Below are 16,045 nucleotides of genomic sequence, written 5' to 3' on the forward strand. Positions count from 1 at the left end.
ATACTGAAATCTGAGAAGTAGGGTAGTAGGGAGTTTTAGTTTTATTTGAGTTTATTTTTTTTGAATTTTTTAAATGTTATTTTTGAGAGAGACGGAGTGCGAGTGAGAAAGGAGCAGAGAGAGAGGGAGACGCAGAATCGGAAGCAGGCGTCAGGCTCTGAGCTGTCAGCACAGAGCCCAATGTGGGGCTCAAACCTACGAACTGTGAGATCATGACATGAGCCGAAGTCAGATGCTTAACTGACTAGCCACCCAGGCTCCCCGGAAGCTTTAGTTTTCTACTTTATATAATTCTATTTGATTATTTTTTCCCAGGATAGTGTATTACTTTATAATGAAACACGAACTTATGAAAGTAAGCACAGAGGCACATGGTTACCTTCTGTACTATTTGATGAGCTCATTTTTGGCATTTAAGCTTTTTTCATGGAAAAATGACTAAGTTCCTTAGAGGAAGAGAGCATGTCTTGCAGGTTTTTGTTTTGTATCCATCATATTTAGTTCTTAGCACATAAAGGAGATTTTTTTTTTTTTAATTTTTTTTTTCTTCAACGTTTATTTATTTTTTGGGACAGAGAGAGACAGAGCATGAATGGGGGAGGGGCAGAGAGAGAGGGAGACACAGAATCAGAAACAGGCTCCAGGCTCTGAGCCATCAGCCCAGAGCCTGACGCGGGGCTCGAACTCACGGACCGCGAGATCGTGACCTGGCTGAAGTCGGATGCTTAACCGACTGCGCCACCCAGGCGCCCCAGTTCTTAGCACATAGTATGTGTTCAGATTTTTTTAAAATTACGAGTCTGTGATTTCTAGTGGAGTTATATATAGTGTGACGTGTTTTATGTTATTATAGTTAGCCTAATGGTTTCTCAAAAAAAAAGATTTGACGGAGTTAGTTTAAAATTGTTCTCCCAAATAACTCACCTTTTGGCATGGATTTTAAGTGATTGTGTTGGCTGTGTCTGAATAATGTGTTTGTTGAGACCAGGATAATGTCAGCTGAGCAGGGACAATGCAATGATTTGGGGCTGAATTTAAGTTTCCTAATGGGTTTCTCAGCCAAATCTGTTTGTGTCTTAGGTACAAGGTACTTGAGGTAGCAGCAGACATACTAATTAAGGAAGAGCTACTGAAAGAAAATGATCACTTGTCAAATCAGGTGGTGGTACATCTGCTGCCGTTTATGATTATCATCAATGATGACATGGAATCTGCAGAGATGAAAATCGCTATATATTTATCAAAATCAGGAATTTGCTCTCTGCACCCTATATTAAGGGGCTGGAAGGAAGGTAAGAAATTCAGTTGCCTTGTAGAAAAAAAAAAAAAAACAGCAAATGTTGGCTGTAACTTATTTGAAATCACATTTGCTCTGTTCTGTGTCAGCAAGATTGTTTAAGATCAAAAATCTAAGATCAAAAACCTACAATCCTTGAGCAACAACAGATTTGAACTGCACAGATTTACTTAAATGTGGGTATTTTTCAATAAATACTGTACAGTACTCTGCATTTTCTCTTCCTTAGAATTATTTAAATAGTACTTTTTTCCTTCTAGCTTTATTAAGAGACTACAGTATGTAATACATATAAGATACAAAATCTGTGTTGTTGATGGTATTAGTAAGACTTCAGGTTAACAGTAGGCTATTAATGGGTTTTTGAGGAATCAAAACTTATATGTATATTTTCAGCTGTGTTGGGAAGTGGGGTTGGTGCCCCTGTTCCCACGGTCCGTGGTCAGCTGGACAGTGGAAAGGAAGCTGACCCACCCACAGATTCAGAATTGGACAAAAGGGAGAATACAGAGCAAACCTTCATAGGAAAATTATAAAACTTTTGCCTAAATTTCTTACTCTGTAGAATTCTTTAGGTGAGTATTCATGATACAAGGACCCTGTGTTCATTTTTTTTTTTTTTTAAACAGCTCTTGAAAATGTGATTAAAAGCACAGAGTCAGGAAAGCTAATTGGTGTGGCAAATCAGAAGATGATTGCATTATTGGCTGACAATATAAGTTCAGGGGATCCTTCTTCAATGTTAAAGATGGTAAGTTTGCTGTCAAAGAACACCCCTGGATTTCTCAGTGTTTGCTTCACTAGATTTTTTTTTAAATAATGTTTGCATTTTTGACTAAGTATATTCTGCAGATTGTTTTATATCTTTTAAGTTTTATATAAATTTTTTATTGTGGTTTTATATTGGACTAATAAGAATAATATGTACCTTTTTGCCTCCCTGTTTCCTTTTATTTAAAATATGAAAACCTGGGGGCGCCTGGGTGGCTCAGTTGGTTGAGCATCCGACTTTGGCTCAGGTCATGATCTCGCGGTCTGTGAGTTTGAGCCCTGCGTCAGGCTCTGTGCTGACAGCTCAGAGACTGGATCTTGCTTCGTATTCTGTGCCTCCCTCTCTCTCTGCCCCTCCCTCGCTCATGCTCTGTCTCTCTCTCTCTCTCTCTGTCAAAAATTAAAAAAATAAATTAAAAAAATAAAATATGAAATCCCGTTTTTTGTTAAAATAGCAAAATATCAAAAAGTTATGTTTTTGTTTTTTTTGCCTTAGTAAATAAAGCTTTGTCAAGGCATTAGATGTATAATTTTAAAGCATTTATCTGGTTGCCAAGTGCAGTTATTTATGTTCATTATAATTCTGAATTTTTTAATTTTTTTAATTACAAGTCCGTGCTTACTACTTTTTAAAGGCTTTGTATTTGTCATCTCACCTTAAATGTAATACCCAGATAGGTCTGGGGTAGAGAAAATTGTTTTATGTGAACTAAGAGCTACCAGTAATGGAGAATGTTTATTTTTCAAGGTGGAGGATTTAATAAGCCTTGGGGAGAAGGACTGCTTTAGTCTGAAGCAGAAAGTGACTTTTCACCTGGTCACGGCTGTGCTGGTTTCTTGCTGTTCATCTTTAAAGGAAACTCACTTTCCATTTGCAATAAGAGTCTTCAGTTTGTTGCAGAAAAAAATAAAGAAGCTTGAAGGTGTCATTACTGCAGTGGTAAGTAGTGCAAAGTGTCTGGAACGTTGAGTAAAGTGGCAGTCTGGCTTGTTAATCACAGCAAAACTGAAAATTGGGGGCTGAAACGCTGAATCTTTGGATTCAGTTGAATGCTGAATTAGAAAAGTTAATTGAATTACAGAATGTCAAGGTCGTGATGTTTTATACCTAATGGTTGATTGTCCCCTTTATTATCTTTATTGGGTAGTTATCTGAGTTATGCATAACTATCCTTCATGATGAAGAATTCACTATGTATGTCAGTGCTTGAATAAAATATTACTTCATTCTATTGTCTCCTAAGAATTGATCTTTTGTATTTTAATGTTACATCAGATTTGGATCTCACCAGCTTACTCTTTGTCTTTGACGGTATCAGCTAAGAAACATGTTTCAGTTGTTTGTATTTTTACCTAGTACCGTATCTTGAGGTAATAAGATTATTTCTTTTAATATCTGCCCCCTGTAATAGTATTTAGTTTTTATTTGTCCTCCATCATTCAGAGGGCTCTTCATTTTAGGATTTGCAGAATGAGTCAGCATCTTTTTCACATTTACATATACCCTCAGGATTTTACAAGTTCTGGTCATGGTCATTGTTAACCTAAAATCATATAAATTTAGAAAGAGTAATACATTTTTGTATTTTAAAAAAGTAGCCCAGATAAGCCCTTCTTGAATTCTTTCTTTCTTATCTTTTGTGGATTGTGGTAACCTGAAGGGTGTTTGCCCTTGGTGTTAAAAGTGTGAACAATTTGGGGGTGTGTGTGTGTGTATATATATATATATATATATATATATATATATACACACACATATATACATTGTGTGTGTGTGTATATATATATATATATACACACACACACATATGTATACATACACGTACACATATGCAGATAAAATGCTTTATATTTAGTACCCTTTCTGGGAATCATGGGCCTCTTTCTGGCTGTAGCAGCATATCGAGTCAGTGAAATCCCTCCAGAGAGACGTTCTCTTAGAAGTCTGGCTCTTTCCTTCCAGGTTACTGCTGTGTGCTCTCCTGTACAGAGTCTCATAATTTTCCTTCATATTTTCTCCTGCTTTTTAGTATCTGCAGTATAATTTCTAAACACCTCACATTTTGCTGCTTATTTGCAGAATTACCTGCAAGTTTGGAGATTTTACTATGTACCCTCTTCAGATTACCTGTAAAAGTGGGACATGAGAAAGGTCCCATTAAGGGTCTCTTAGAAATCCAGCTCCTTTCTGTGTAGAAATGTGTCACTTGATAAACACAATATATGTGACTAACGTTTGTTTTTAGATGTGTGTGTTGAGAAAATATAGGTAACATGAAACTGTGGATAACTTGGATCTTTTTTGTTTTTTTTGTAAATAGTTATTGATGGTTGAATCTCTTTACAAATGTGATTAAAGCTTTTAATTCTCTCACATAAATATGCACATAGAGACACAATTTTGCATATTACCCAGACATACACATCCATTGCGGTTCTCCTGTGTATAACCCATGTTCAGAATCCCTTGTTTGTGTTGTCTTTGTCTCTTTTACCATTTCAGGAAATCCCCTCAGAATGGCATTTTGAGCTGATGATGGACAGAGAGATACCAGTGGAACTGTGGACACATTACATAGAACAGCTCAACACTGCCCAGAATATTGCTGTGGAGGATTCAGTTTTACTCATATTTTCACTGAAAAATTTTATTCATGCACTAAAGGCCCCTAAATCCTTTCCTAGAGGTAGGACAGAGTGTGACTTTCGAATGCGATACTCTAGAAATGGAACTAGTGTCTTGAGTCAAAAGTTCGCACCAGTGTGTCCACGTAAGTTTCTTTACCGTCTCTTTGTCTCCATGTCCGTGTAGAGGACGTGTGGTGGGACCCCGAACAGCTGCGAGAAGACAGCAGGGCCTATGTGCGCTTGCTCATTGGGCTCTTTGAGACGATACTCACCGGTGCTGATGCCGTTCATTTTAGGGTCCTGATGAAACTGTTCATAAAGGTACGAAGCTCCTCTTTTTCAGGCATACTCTTCCCTCTAAGAAGATATCGCAGGGTATTTTAGTTATGACAGTTTTAATGAAAATGAAAATAATGTGTGCTGATTATGGTGAAGAGTGTGCGCTGGTAAACATGGCCCTGTGAGGTAGCGCTGTCGTGACACCAATCGGTAGGTAGGACACAGGTGCACTTTGTTGCGTGCCTGCTAGTGTGCTAGACCCGTTAATGTGTTTCATAATCACAACAGCCCAGGCTGTTTGGTTGATGAGTGCCATTACCAGTGAGAAAGTGCTGTTCACAGGGCTGATTTAGTATATTTTGCTACTCAGCTAAGAAATTTCAGTGACCTCCAGTGGTCGAGGCCTTTGTTCTTGGCTTCTTGCCCCTCCACAGCATTTGACACAGTTGGTGATGCTGACTCCATCTTTGAGGTACTTTCTTAATGAGGCCTCTCCAGCATCACTCGTCTTGGTTTTCTGCTTAGTGTTCTCATTTTGTTGTTGTTCGGTGTGTTCCAATGTAGAGTTGTAGCAAGTCCTTTGAATTCATTTGCATCCTTCTCATTGGTTAAGTGTAGAAAATTTTAAGTCATGAGACAAAGCAGCAGAACATTGCAATGAAATATTTGTTTTGTGTAATTACACACTAGTGAAAAGAGGATTTGGAACCAACCGAATGTGAGTAAAAATTAAACTTCCCTGTTGTTGATTTGTTCAATTTAGGTGCATCTGCAAGATGTTTTTCAGTTCTTCAAGTTCTTTTCTGTTTTATGGACGTATGGGTCTAGCCTTTCAAATCCACTTAACTGCAGCGTGAAAACAGTGCTGCGGACCCAAGCTCTTTATATAGGGTGTGCGATGCTCTCTTCTCAGAAAGCACAGAGTAAACATCAGCTGGCATCTGTCTCTTCTCCAGGTATTGTGAGTAGCCTCTTACGTTCCGTCATGACCAATTTTAATGCTTTCTCTATATGTAGTTTGTGTGGATTGTACTTTGGAGAATTTCTTTTTAATTTGTTTTTAAGTAGAATGCTCATAGGGGTGCCTGGGTGGCTCTGTTGGTTGAGCAACCGACTTCAGCTCAGGTCATGATCTTGTGGTCCATGAATTCGAGCCCCAGGTTGTGCTCTGTGCTGACACCTCAGAGCCTGGAGCCTGCTTCAGATTCTCTGTCTCCATCTTTCTCTGCCCCTCTCCCTCTCAGTCTCTCAAAAATAAAAAAAAAAAAAAGTGCTCACTCACATGTGCATGCACTCTCACTCACGTGCTGTGTATACATGTAATTTATGTAGATGTGTGTGAACTGCTACATGTGTATAATTTTTTTATTTAAAACAAAATTTTTAGGGGTGCCTGGGTGGCGCAGTCGGTTAAGCGTCCGACTTCAGCCAGGTCACGATCTCGCGGTCCGTGAGTTCGAGCCCCGCGTCGGGCTCTGGGCTGATGGCTCGGAGCCTGGAGCCTGTTTCCGATTCTGTGTCTCCCTCTCTCTCTGCCCCTCCCCCGTTCATGCTCTGTCTCTCTCTGTCCCAAATATAAATAAAAAACGTTGAAAAAAAATAAAAAAAATAAAATAAAAAAAAATTTTTTTTAACATTTATTTATTTTTGAGACCGAGAGAGACACAGCATGAACGGGGGAGGGTCAGAGAGAGAGGGAGACACAGAATCCAAAACAGGCTCCAGGCTCTGAGCTGTCAGCACAGAGCCCGATGCGGGGCTCGAAGTCACGGACCGCGAGATCATGACGTGAGCCGAATCGGACACTTAACCGACTGAGCCACCCAGGCGCCCCTACATGTGTATAATTTATATACGTATATGTGAACTATATGTGTGTATGTATAAACTACTTCTAATCACCAAAACATAATAAAAATGGCAGATGATTAGTCATAGGTTGTTAATATCCTGCTCATTTTCTGAGTTTCAGCAGTTACAGGGTTATCTGGGGAAGCCAGATCATTTAGTATAGTTCCAATATTCAGCTGCTTATAAAAAGGTCTCCACTCTGACAGCCTTCTTGGATTTGTCTCTTCTATCAGGTGTAAGTCATTTTCAGGTTGGACACTCACTAATAAAACACTTATATTAAATTTATATTTTTTGATAAAGTGAAATTTGCAAATTTTGTAAAAGATGCAGAATTTCCTGAAGTTGATGAACATGATACTGAAAAATAGATATTTACAAGCTATTGACAAATGAGAGAATCTGACAGATTTAGACCCTGTAGTGATTAAAGATGAGGAAATTGATGAGGATGATGGAGATGATTGATTCTTCAAACCAGAAGGATTTTAATGTCAAAGGAACAAGAGTGGCTCTTGGGAAATTTGATTATGTTCTTGATTTTTTCTTTTTTTTATTCTAAAATCACTCTTTATAAATGTTCTATGAAAGCAAAATGAACGATATATGCTTTTCCCAGAACAGTTTCTCAGTGTTTCTCTTTCATTAGCTTTGTGAAAGAGCACATAATTAATCATTATAATCAAGGTTTCATTAAATACAAGGTAAAGTATGTATTTAAATTTAAGTTTTTACTTGTAGAATAAAATCCCATGAATTATTTCATTACTACTTATTATAAAACTGCAGTCCCTGATTTTAGGTGGACTTAATTTAAGAAGGCTTTTTCAGGTTTTGTTTTGTTTTGTTTTTTCCTTTGGATGAGAAAGATTTACTGCACATTTTTTAAAACTTTAATCCTTTAATTAATATGTTATAGGTATTGTTCTATATTATTACTTAGTAAACACAGAAATTTATTTACTTGCAAATGTCTGCAGACTATTCCATTGCATGGAAATAGCCTGATTTATTTAAATGGTTATTTTCTGTTAAAGGTATGTATATTTTATTTAGAGGTCATAACTACTTTGATTTTCTAATTAAGTATAAAATGTCTATTATCTTTTGATATCAAAGGCAGAGGTTCCTGAGGGATAGATGTCTCTTCGTCTATAAATAGCAGGACCAAAAGACTTCACTTTTCCCCAGAATTGCTGCAAGATCGACTCCCTGTCTGCCCCCTCTGCCTTGTCGTCTGTCACCTCCATTCTTCCTAAAGAACTTTTGCATTTATGCTGCTTAGAAATGTCCCAGTAGTCCACCGAAACCAGGACAGGTGCACCTAGTTCCCCTTGGAAGCTCAAGGCCTATGCACTGGAGTCCTGGAGGGCCTGTGTGGAAGGTCACTCAGTGCCCCCAGCCTCCGGGCACCCACTCCAGTGCACAGGGAGCTTCTGTCTGCACCTGCTCTGTAAGGACTCTGGGAGGTGCTGGTATTTGTTTTAATCTGTTTATTAAAAATGTGACAGTGTTCAAAAGAAAAAGATACTGCAATATGAAAATATTACAGTACAGTATTTATGAATTTTTGTCAGTGGTTTAGGAATCTAACCAACATTTATTACTTTCTGTGGAGATATGCGTTCCAGCTCAGTCTTGCATATAGCGAGTTTTGTTAAATGAACGTTTAACATCATTTGTAAGATGTAGACTGCCTTTGGTTTTTTAATAGTTGACCAATATAGTAAATGTATTCATAAGTTTAAAACCAAAGCTCAGTATTTTTTTCAATCTTTATGTAAAATATCCTGTTTTAAATCTAAATAAAATGACTTGGGAAAACAGAGTCACATAGACTTTTAAACAGAAGAAAATTCCTAAAAGCTGATAGTTTTAATAAGGTAGCTTTTGCTTACTGTGAGTTCTAGTATTTAACTTGAAGGTGGTAACTGTAGTACTTAGTACTTTGATTTGTTTTTGGATTTGGATTTTTCTGGAAGCTCTGTACCACTATACAGGGAATTTTAGCAAATAGTGACTTGGCCTGAAGCTGCCCTTTGTGTGAATTGCAATTTCCAGCTGTTGCTGACTTTATTTTATAAATTAACCTTACAGAGACTAGGAAAGATTGCCAGCCTTTACATGACCTTCTCAGAAAAGTTTGACAGTTTGTTGAGCTCTTTCTTAGCATTCCAGAAATGAAATACGTGGAATGGATCATTAGTAGCAAAATGAAAGTCACCACAGTTTGCCCCAGTAGATAGCATGGAATAAAGCTTAAATAACACCGTGAGAGGAATTTAGGAGTCTTTTTATCCCGGAGTCATAGTTTCAAAAGACTTCAATCCAGTTGATCTTACAGATGCATTCTGCCAGATCTTGAAAGCAGGTTTTTCAGTGCTGTTGGACTGAGCAGGACATAAAACAAAGGAGAGCTTCCAGATTCTTTGTCTAAAATGAGTATAACATTGAAAATTGACAACACTTAGAGACAGAAACAAGACAACAGGCCAAGTTGCTTTGAATAATAATGCAAAATTTCTAAATAAAATATTTGTAAATTGAGTCCAGCATATTCTTAAAAAGCAAGTATCTGCCCAAATAAAGTTCATTCCAACAATATAAAATTGGTTTAAAATAAAGAACTCTTAATTGGCCATATCAGTGTTAAAGGATTATCATTTTCCAAGAATTTAAAAGGCATTCGATAAAAATCAGTAATTCTAATTTTGTGGTAGCAAAATAGGAGTAATGAGAAAAATACTCAAATCAAAAGCTAGCATCTTCATAGCAGAGTTGGGAAAACAAAAGCATTCCTGTTGAATCCATCACTATACTGGACATGGCGTTAGAAGTAGTAGTTGGCAGAAATAGCTGTTTGAGACACTGATGGAATGTATGAGTGATGAGGCTGTGGGATTCTTAGGTGCGTTATTAAATAGGACATCTGAGGCTAGCCGTTTGAAAACATTTAAATAAAAGTTGACTCCATCCTTATTTCCTTAGACAAAATTTCACATGAATTAAAGATTTCACATTAAAAAAGAACAACATAGCTCTAGTGTTAGAAGAAAACATGGAGTGCGTGTGGCCTCTCTAAATATTTAATATAGATTCAGACACTTGAACAGCTCAGAGCAGGGACGGCCTCTCTAAGCATCATACAAAATTAGAAGAAAAGTGGGACTGAAACTTCTACATTATAAAAAATTCCAGGGGTGCGTGGGTGGCTCAGTCAGTCAGGTATCTGACTCTCGATTTTGGCTCAGGTCATGATCTCATGGTTTGTGGGATCAGACCCCACATCAGGCTCTGCGGTGCTTGGGATTCTCTGTCTCTCTGTCTCTCTGCCCCTCCTGTTTGTGTGTGCGTTCTCTCAAAAGAAATCAACTTAAAAATTATAAAATACAATTAAGGACAAAGTATTTGCAAAGTATGGTGCACAATGAGAAGTTTCCTCTGCACACTTACCAAGACGTATGTATGTATGGAGATGCTTGTTGTAGCAGTTTTAATGCTGAAAGACTGGAAGCAGCTGAACTTACCAGTAAGATAATGGTTTAATACAGAAAATGCAACGGAGAACAATACAGTTTTAAAAGAATGATTTTATATACAAACATAAACACACACACACACCCTTGGGTGGCAGACAGTTCCAAATAAATTTGAAATGTGATAGTTCTTGAAGCAGGGTGTGTGCATATGTACACCCCTGTGCTCTGCTCTCATTTGTGTGTTTTCAAAAGGGTAAGCTCGCATATATCCACGGTAAACATAATTAAACAGTGAATGGTCTTGAGAGAGAATTTCAGTGGGGGGGAAAACTTCAACATCTACCCTTAGGTGCTATTTCAGTTTTGTACTGTTTCAGTTTTTTAAATTGCTCAAATTTTTTTCCATTTGGTTTTAGTGGTGACATCTCTACTCATTAATCTGGGAAGCCCCATAAAAGAAGTACGAAGGGCCTCCATTCTTTGTCTCCAGGCCCTCAGTGGAGTGGTGTCTCATTTCCATCTGGTAATAGATCATTTGGTTCCTAAAACAGAGGAGATCACCTCAGACGCCACCTATGTTACTCAGGTAAATTCCTCCGCAGAGAAGGTTGAATGTGTGCACTCCTGTATGGACACACGAACAGTTTCCTTCTCCTTTGACATTTTGCTTTATAGGGATTTTGATCGACTTAAGTCACTGAATTTAGAAACTGATGGCAATATCCGTACATCTTTCTCCTCCCATTTTTAAAAGATAGGAGTACAGTGTTCCATTCATTTCTGCTCTGCTTTCTTTGGCTAAAAGGCCAGTATTTGGCTTTTAATCATAAGCTAACTGAGAGGTATTGGTACCCTTTCCAGGGGAAATGAAAAATGATAAGTAGCATCACATCATTTGAGAAAGAATCTTCCATAATTAACACATTTAGCCTTTGTAGTTCCTTAGCTCTTTTTCATCCAATTTTCTTTTTGGTGCCCTAGGATTTGGCTGCTTTATTTGAAGAACTGCGGAGAGAAAAGAAACTAAAATCTCATCAGAAATTATCAGAAACTTTGAAAAACCTACTTAATTGTGTATATAGTTCCCCAGCTTATATTGCAAAGGATTTGATGAAAGTACTTCAGGAAGTCAGCAGTGAGGTATGTGCAGTTCAGGCGGCTTGTAGTTTTGTGTGTTCTTACTAAGCACTATTAGAGCTGCTCATCGTATCTAGGAAGATGTGGCCAAGGGTTAAGCAGATGCGTGCAGCACACTCAGAAGTGAAAATTCTCTTACTCGTTTGGGAGGGGGAAGCATTATAGTGTAGAAAAAGACACAGGATGCAAAAAGCAAATATTGTGGGGGTTTTTTCTTTTTCAAAATTGTGTGTTATCCCTACCTAACCAGTTACTTGGTTTTAAGTGAATTTAAAAAAACATACAGGGGGAAACACTGAAGAGGCACTGCTGAAAAAATTGTTGGTTTGTGTCTTTTCTTCAGGTGAAAATCCTCCACAAGGTAATAGTTTTGGACATAAGCCTGTGAACATTCCAAAATCGTTTGTTCATTTTTTAAATGTATGTGGTTGACCATTTTTCTAGGGGGAAGGTCCATAGTGTTCATGATGTTGTTAAGGAAGCCTGTGATCCCAGTGAAAGAGGTTGTGAAGCACCTGCTTCTGTGAAGAAGCATGCTGGTCAGCACAGGAGAAGCTCTTCATCCTAGGGTTCCAAAAATGCCTAGATGCTTCGCCAGTCTGGGACTGACGACAACTTGGAGAACTGAAATGGGATAAAGTGGTGTGGAAACCACATGATCAGATTTTCCTGGTGGGAACAAACAGATGGCATTTATCAGCTCTGTGTCATCCCTGGTGTAGTTTAAACTAGGAATTGATGGGGCACCTGGGTAGCTCAGTCAGTTAAGTGCCTGGCTTCTGGTTTCAGCTCAGGTCATAATCTCACCGGTTCGTGAGTTTGAGCCCCGCATCAAGCTGTGCCCTGAATCGCCTGCTTGTGATTCTCTGTCTCCCTGTATCCCTGCCCTTCCCCTGTTTGCTCTCTATCTCTGTCTCTCTCTCAAAATAAATAAATATTTTTAAAATATTAAAATAAATAAACTAGGAATTGACAATTTTGTTCTGTAAAGAACCAAATAGAAATATTTTAGGCACTGTAGGCTACACAGTCTTTCTTGCAGGTACTTATTAGCTCTGCCATTGTATTGCGAAAGCCATGGTCACTTACGTAAACAAATGAGCATAGCTATGTTTCAGTAAATAAAATTTACAAAAATACATGGTCCTCTGGATTTGGCCCACAAGCCATAATTTGCTAGCATTTTGGTTTAGTTTTTAAAGGCTTCACATATATAACATGAATTAATATTATATCAATTTGGAAGCTCTGGGGGAAACATGCGATGTTTTAGAGAAAGCTAAAACTTCTTTTTGTGGCCTAAGACTTTAGTTTGTATTTCCTGTTTTCAGAAAGTCTTGGGACACTCAAATGATTCATCTCTGAAGGGTTTAGAGCCTTTTTTTTGGTAATGTATTATTTATTTATTTATTTATTTTTTATTTATTTATTTATTTAAATTTACTTATTTTGAGAGAGACCGCGTAAAGCAGGGGAAGGCCAGAGAGAGAAGGGATCCAAAGCAGGCTCCTTACTGAGAGCAGAGAGCCCAATATGGGACTCGAACCCACAAACCTCTGAGATCATGACCAGAAGTCAGACGCTTAACCAACTGAGCCATCCAGGTGCCCGCCCCTGTAATGTTTAGTTTTGAAAGAGAGAGAGAGACAGACAGAGCATGAGTGAGGGAGGGGCAGAGAGGGCTCAAACTTATGAACTGTGATCATGGCTTGAGGAGCTGGATGCTTAACCGAGTGAGCCACCCAGGCGCCCCTAGAGCTTTTGGCCATAACAGAATGAACTTCAGGGGAGACTTCAGTGCTTAATTGGATTAAATGCCATTTCTCATGTCTAAGAGATCATCTTTATTGGGGCTTTTTTCTCCAGGCTGTGCTCCCAGTCTTGGAACATCATCTCTTTGGATGTCTTTGTAAAGCAAGCAAAATTATATATCAGTAACTGTTTACTATTGAATTGCCCAAACTTTAGATGGTGCTTTCTCAGCTGTTGCCTATGGCTGAACAACTGTTAGAAAAGATCCAAAAGGACCCGACAGCTGTCCTGAAAGATGAGGCCATTATTTTGCAACTCACTCTGGGAAAATATAATGAATATTCAGCATCCCTTTTACATAAGGACCCAAAGAGCCTAGATATATTTATAAAAGCCGTGCATACAACAAGGGAACTTGGCGCAGGAATGCCAACCGTTCAGATTACAGCCCTTGAAAAGGTCAGTGATTTTTTTCAGAAACTAAAATATGTTCAAGCTTTTAAATTTTGTACTGTTTTACTTGGAGAAGCTTAAGTGGAAATGTTTTAAAAGGAATATAATATATTTGATCTGTTTTTGCAAAATTGAGTGATGTACATGTGTGTCGAAAAGAACTGCATTTTAACTGACAAAATGAGTAATGATTTTACGTTGTAAGAGAGAGTGGCTTTAAGGTCATTTTTGGAATTCATGTTTGTTCGTTGAGCTCACTTGCCTTTTTTCTATTCCCTCTAGATTACAAAGCCATTTTTTGCAGCTATAGCAGATGAAAAAGTTCAGCAGAAGCTTTTGCACATGTTGTTTGATTTATTGGTGAACTGTAAAAATTCACATTGTGCTCAGACCGTTAACAGTGTTTTTAAAGGGGTAAGTTGCAAACTTTCTGTAACTTGTTTATTAACGTTTGTTCTCTCCAAGGGACACCATGTTTAACTGTCCTCTGATTTCCAGTGCATTTAGAAAGTCAGATGTTAGCGTCAACAAGAATCCTGGACAAGAAGCTCATAGAAAAGTGCAAAATCAAAATATAAGTTTTCATCATGATTTTTATTGTGTGAAATACTTATAGTGTTAAGCAGGTAGGGTATGTATGTTAGGTTGGATCTTACTCATATTAAATGGGATCTACCTGGTTTATTCAAGGATGTTCAACTGGGTATAGGCTATACTTAATAGTTGTGTAATGACATACATATAATGAGACTGAGAATCTGCTTGTTGATTTATGTGTATATTAAAACATAGCTGTACATCAGAATAACCACCTGGTTATTCTGTGTTTGTTTTGCTGTTAAAAAAATAACTTAGAAAACAAGTTCACAAAAATAGGTAATAATATGGGCAAGTTCTATCCAGTTTTAGCAGTTCTCAGAATTTTGACATATTTTCTTAGATTTCTAAGATGCATTAAATGAAACAAATTAAGGTACAGAGTAGTGTGTATAATACAGTCCTGTTTGTGTGTGTGTGTTTTAATATTTATGCAGGTGTTGGTATGTGGGAAGTACATAAGGTGTTTGCCTTTGGGGATTGATTTGAGCTCTAGGGTCATAGGAAAATGTAAAAGTGACATGGATGTTTTCACTGTATCTTTTTTTTTTTTTTATGTTTATTTTGAGAGAAAGAGTGTGAGTGGGGGAGGGCAGCGAGAGGAGGGGAGAGAATCCGAAGCAGGCTCCATACTGTCAGCTCAAAGCCTAATGCAGGGTGCATTCTCATGAACCGTAAGATCATGACCTGAGCTGAAATCCAGAGTAAGTCAGTGTTTATTTCTGTGATGTTATCCCGTGCAAGTGTATCATCGACCATTCTTCCTTCATATTTCAGATTTCTGTTAATGCTGAACAAGTCAGAATAGAACTGGAGCCACCAGATAAAACGAAGTCCTTGGGCACAATTCAGCAAACAAGAAGGCAAAAAATGCAGCAGAAGTAAGAGCTATGTGTTCAGTGAGAAAGTGCCCTTTGTTCCCCAGGCCTTAAATGTTATGAAACCATTACGATTTTTTTGATACCTGTCAGTTTGGCGTATGTGGGTATGATAATTTTTACTTAGCATTCATAATGTTTGCTTTTCTAATATTTTCATACCTGTTTCACAGAAAATCACAAGATCTAGAATCCGTTCAGGAAGTTGGAGGTTCTTACTGGCAAAGAGTAACCCTCATCCTAGAATTACTGCAGCACAAAAAGAAACTCAAAAGTCCTCAGATACTGATACCGACTCTTTTTAACCTGCTAGCAAGGTAATGACACTTGCCTTTGCCTTTGATCTGTGAGAGAATAGGATTCTAATTCCTGCATGTCTTCTCTAACAGTCTGTTTTCAACAGTCTTTTCTTGTTTAACTAGTCTGTAAAATAAAGCAAGTACTGTAGTTGAAAGATGAAAAGAAAGGTTTTAGGTACCCTTTGCCAGTTCCCCAAATTGTGTAGTAAGTGACCACTCCTCGTATAGCCTACTTTTTAACTTTCAACACCACATCTCTTGGGCATCTTTACTTGTATTGAAAGACACAGGGTGAAACTTGCTATGTTTTTAGGTGTAAATTACTAGATTGATAGCTCTGGTATATGCCACTGTAGTGTGGATATTCTCTTTTACTGTCTGAAAAGCAGAGTAATTTGCAAGGTTGTCCTCTAAGGTTTCAGGTAAGTTCATGGAAAGTACAACAGAGAGGGTTTGACATTAAGCACCTACCTGCATGAGAAAAAAATTAGCATTAGAATCTTACATCTTGTTTATAGTCTATGTTTGATGTTAATATTTTAGTTATTCCTAATGAAGTATGTGTTGTGGACAATGGTCTTTAATGTATCACTGAAATTATGTAACTCTTTGATTTCCCATTAT

At 37.8% G+C, this 16,045-nt stretch overlaps 1 protein-coding gene across 1 annotated transcript in view; it reads left to right on the top strand.

Moving 5' to 3' along the window:
• The window catches only part of HEATR1 (HEAT repeat containing 1), a 50,185-nt gene that overhangs the window by 14,980 nt on the left and 19,160 nt on the right, over positions 1-16,045 (top strand). Inside the window, exons 15-26 of the mRNA XM_040464972.1 lie at positions 1,081-1,292; positions 1,927-2,048; positions 2,817-3,008; positions 4,572-4,755; positions 4,881-5,017; positions 5,739-5,931; positions 10,722-10,891; positions 11,287-11,445; positions 13,411-13,653; positions 13,930-14,061; positions 15,022-15,125; positions 15,296-15,439. Of these exons, the coding sequence (XP_040320906.1) occupies positions 1,081-1,292; positions 1,927-2,048; positions 2,817-3,008; positions 4,572-4,755; positions 4,881-5,017; positions 5,739-5,931; positions 10,722-10,891; positions 11,287-11,445; positions 13,411-13,653; positions 13,930-14,061; positions 15,022-15,125; positions 15,296-15,439 (1,992 nt within the window). The remainder of the gene's footprint in view (positions 1-1,080; positions 1,293-1,926; positions 2,049-2,816; positions 3,009-4,571; positions 4,756-4,880; positions 5,018-5,738; positions 5,932-10,721; positions 10,892-11,286; positions 11,446-13,410; positions 13,654-13,929; positions 14,062-15,021; positions 15,126-15,295; positions 15,440-16,045) is intronic.

Source organism: Herpailurus yagouaroundi, unplaced genomic scaffold, assembly GCF_014898765.1.
Source record: "Herpailurus yagouaroundi ecotype Mexico unplaced genomic scaffold, PumYag 530, whole genome shotgun sequence".
NCBI classification, from domain to species: Eukaryota; Metazoa; Chordata; class Mammalia; order Carnivora; family Felidae; genus Herpailurus; species Herpailurus yagouaroundi.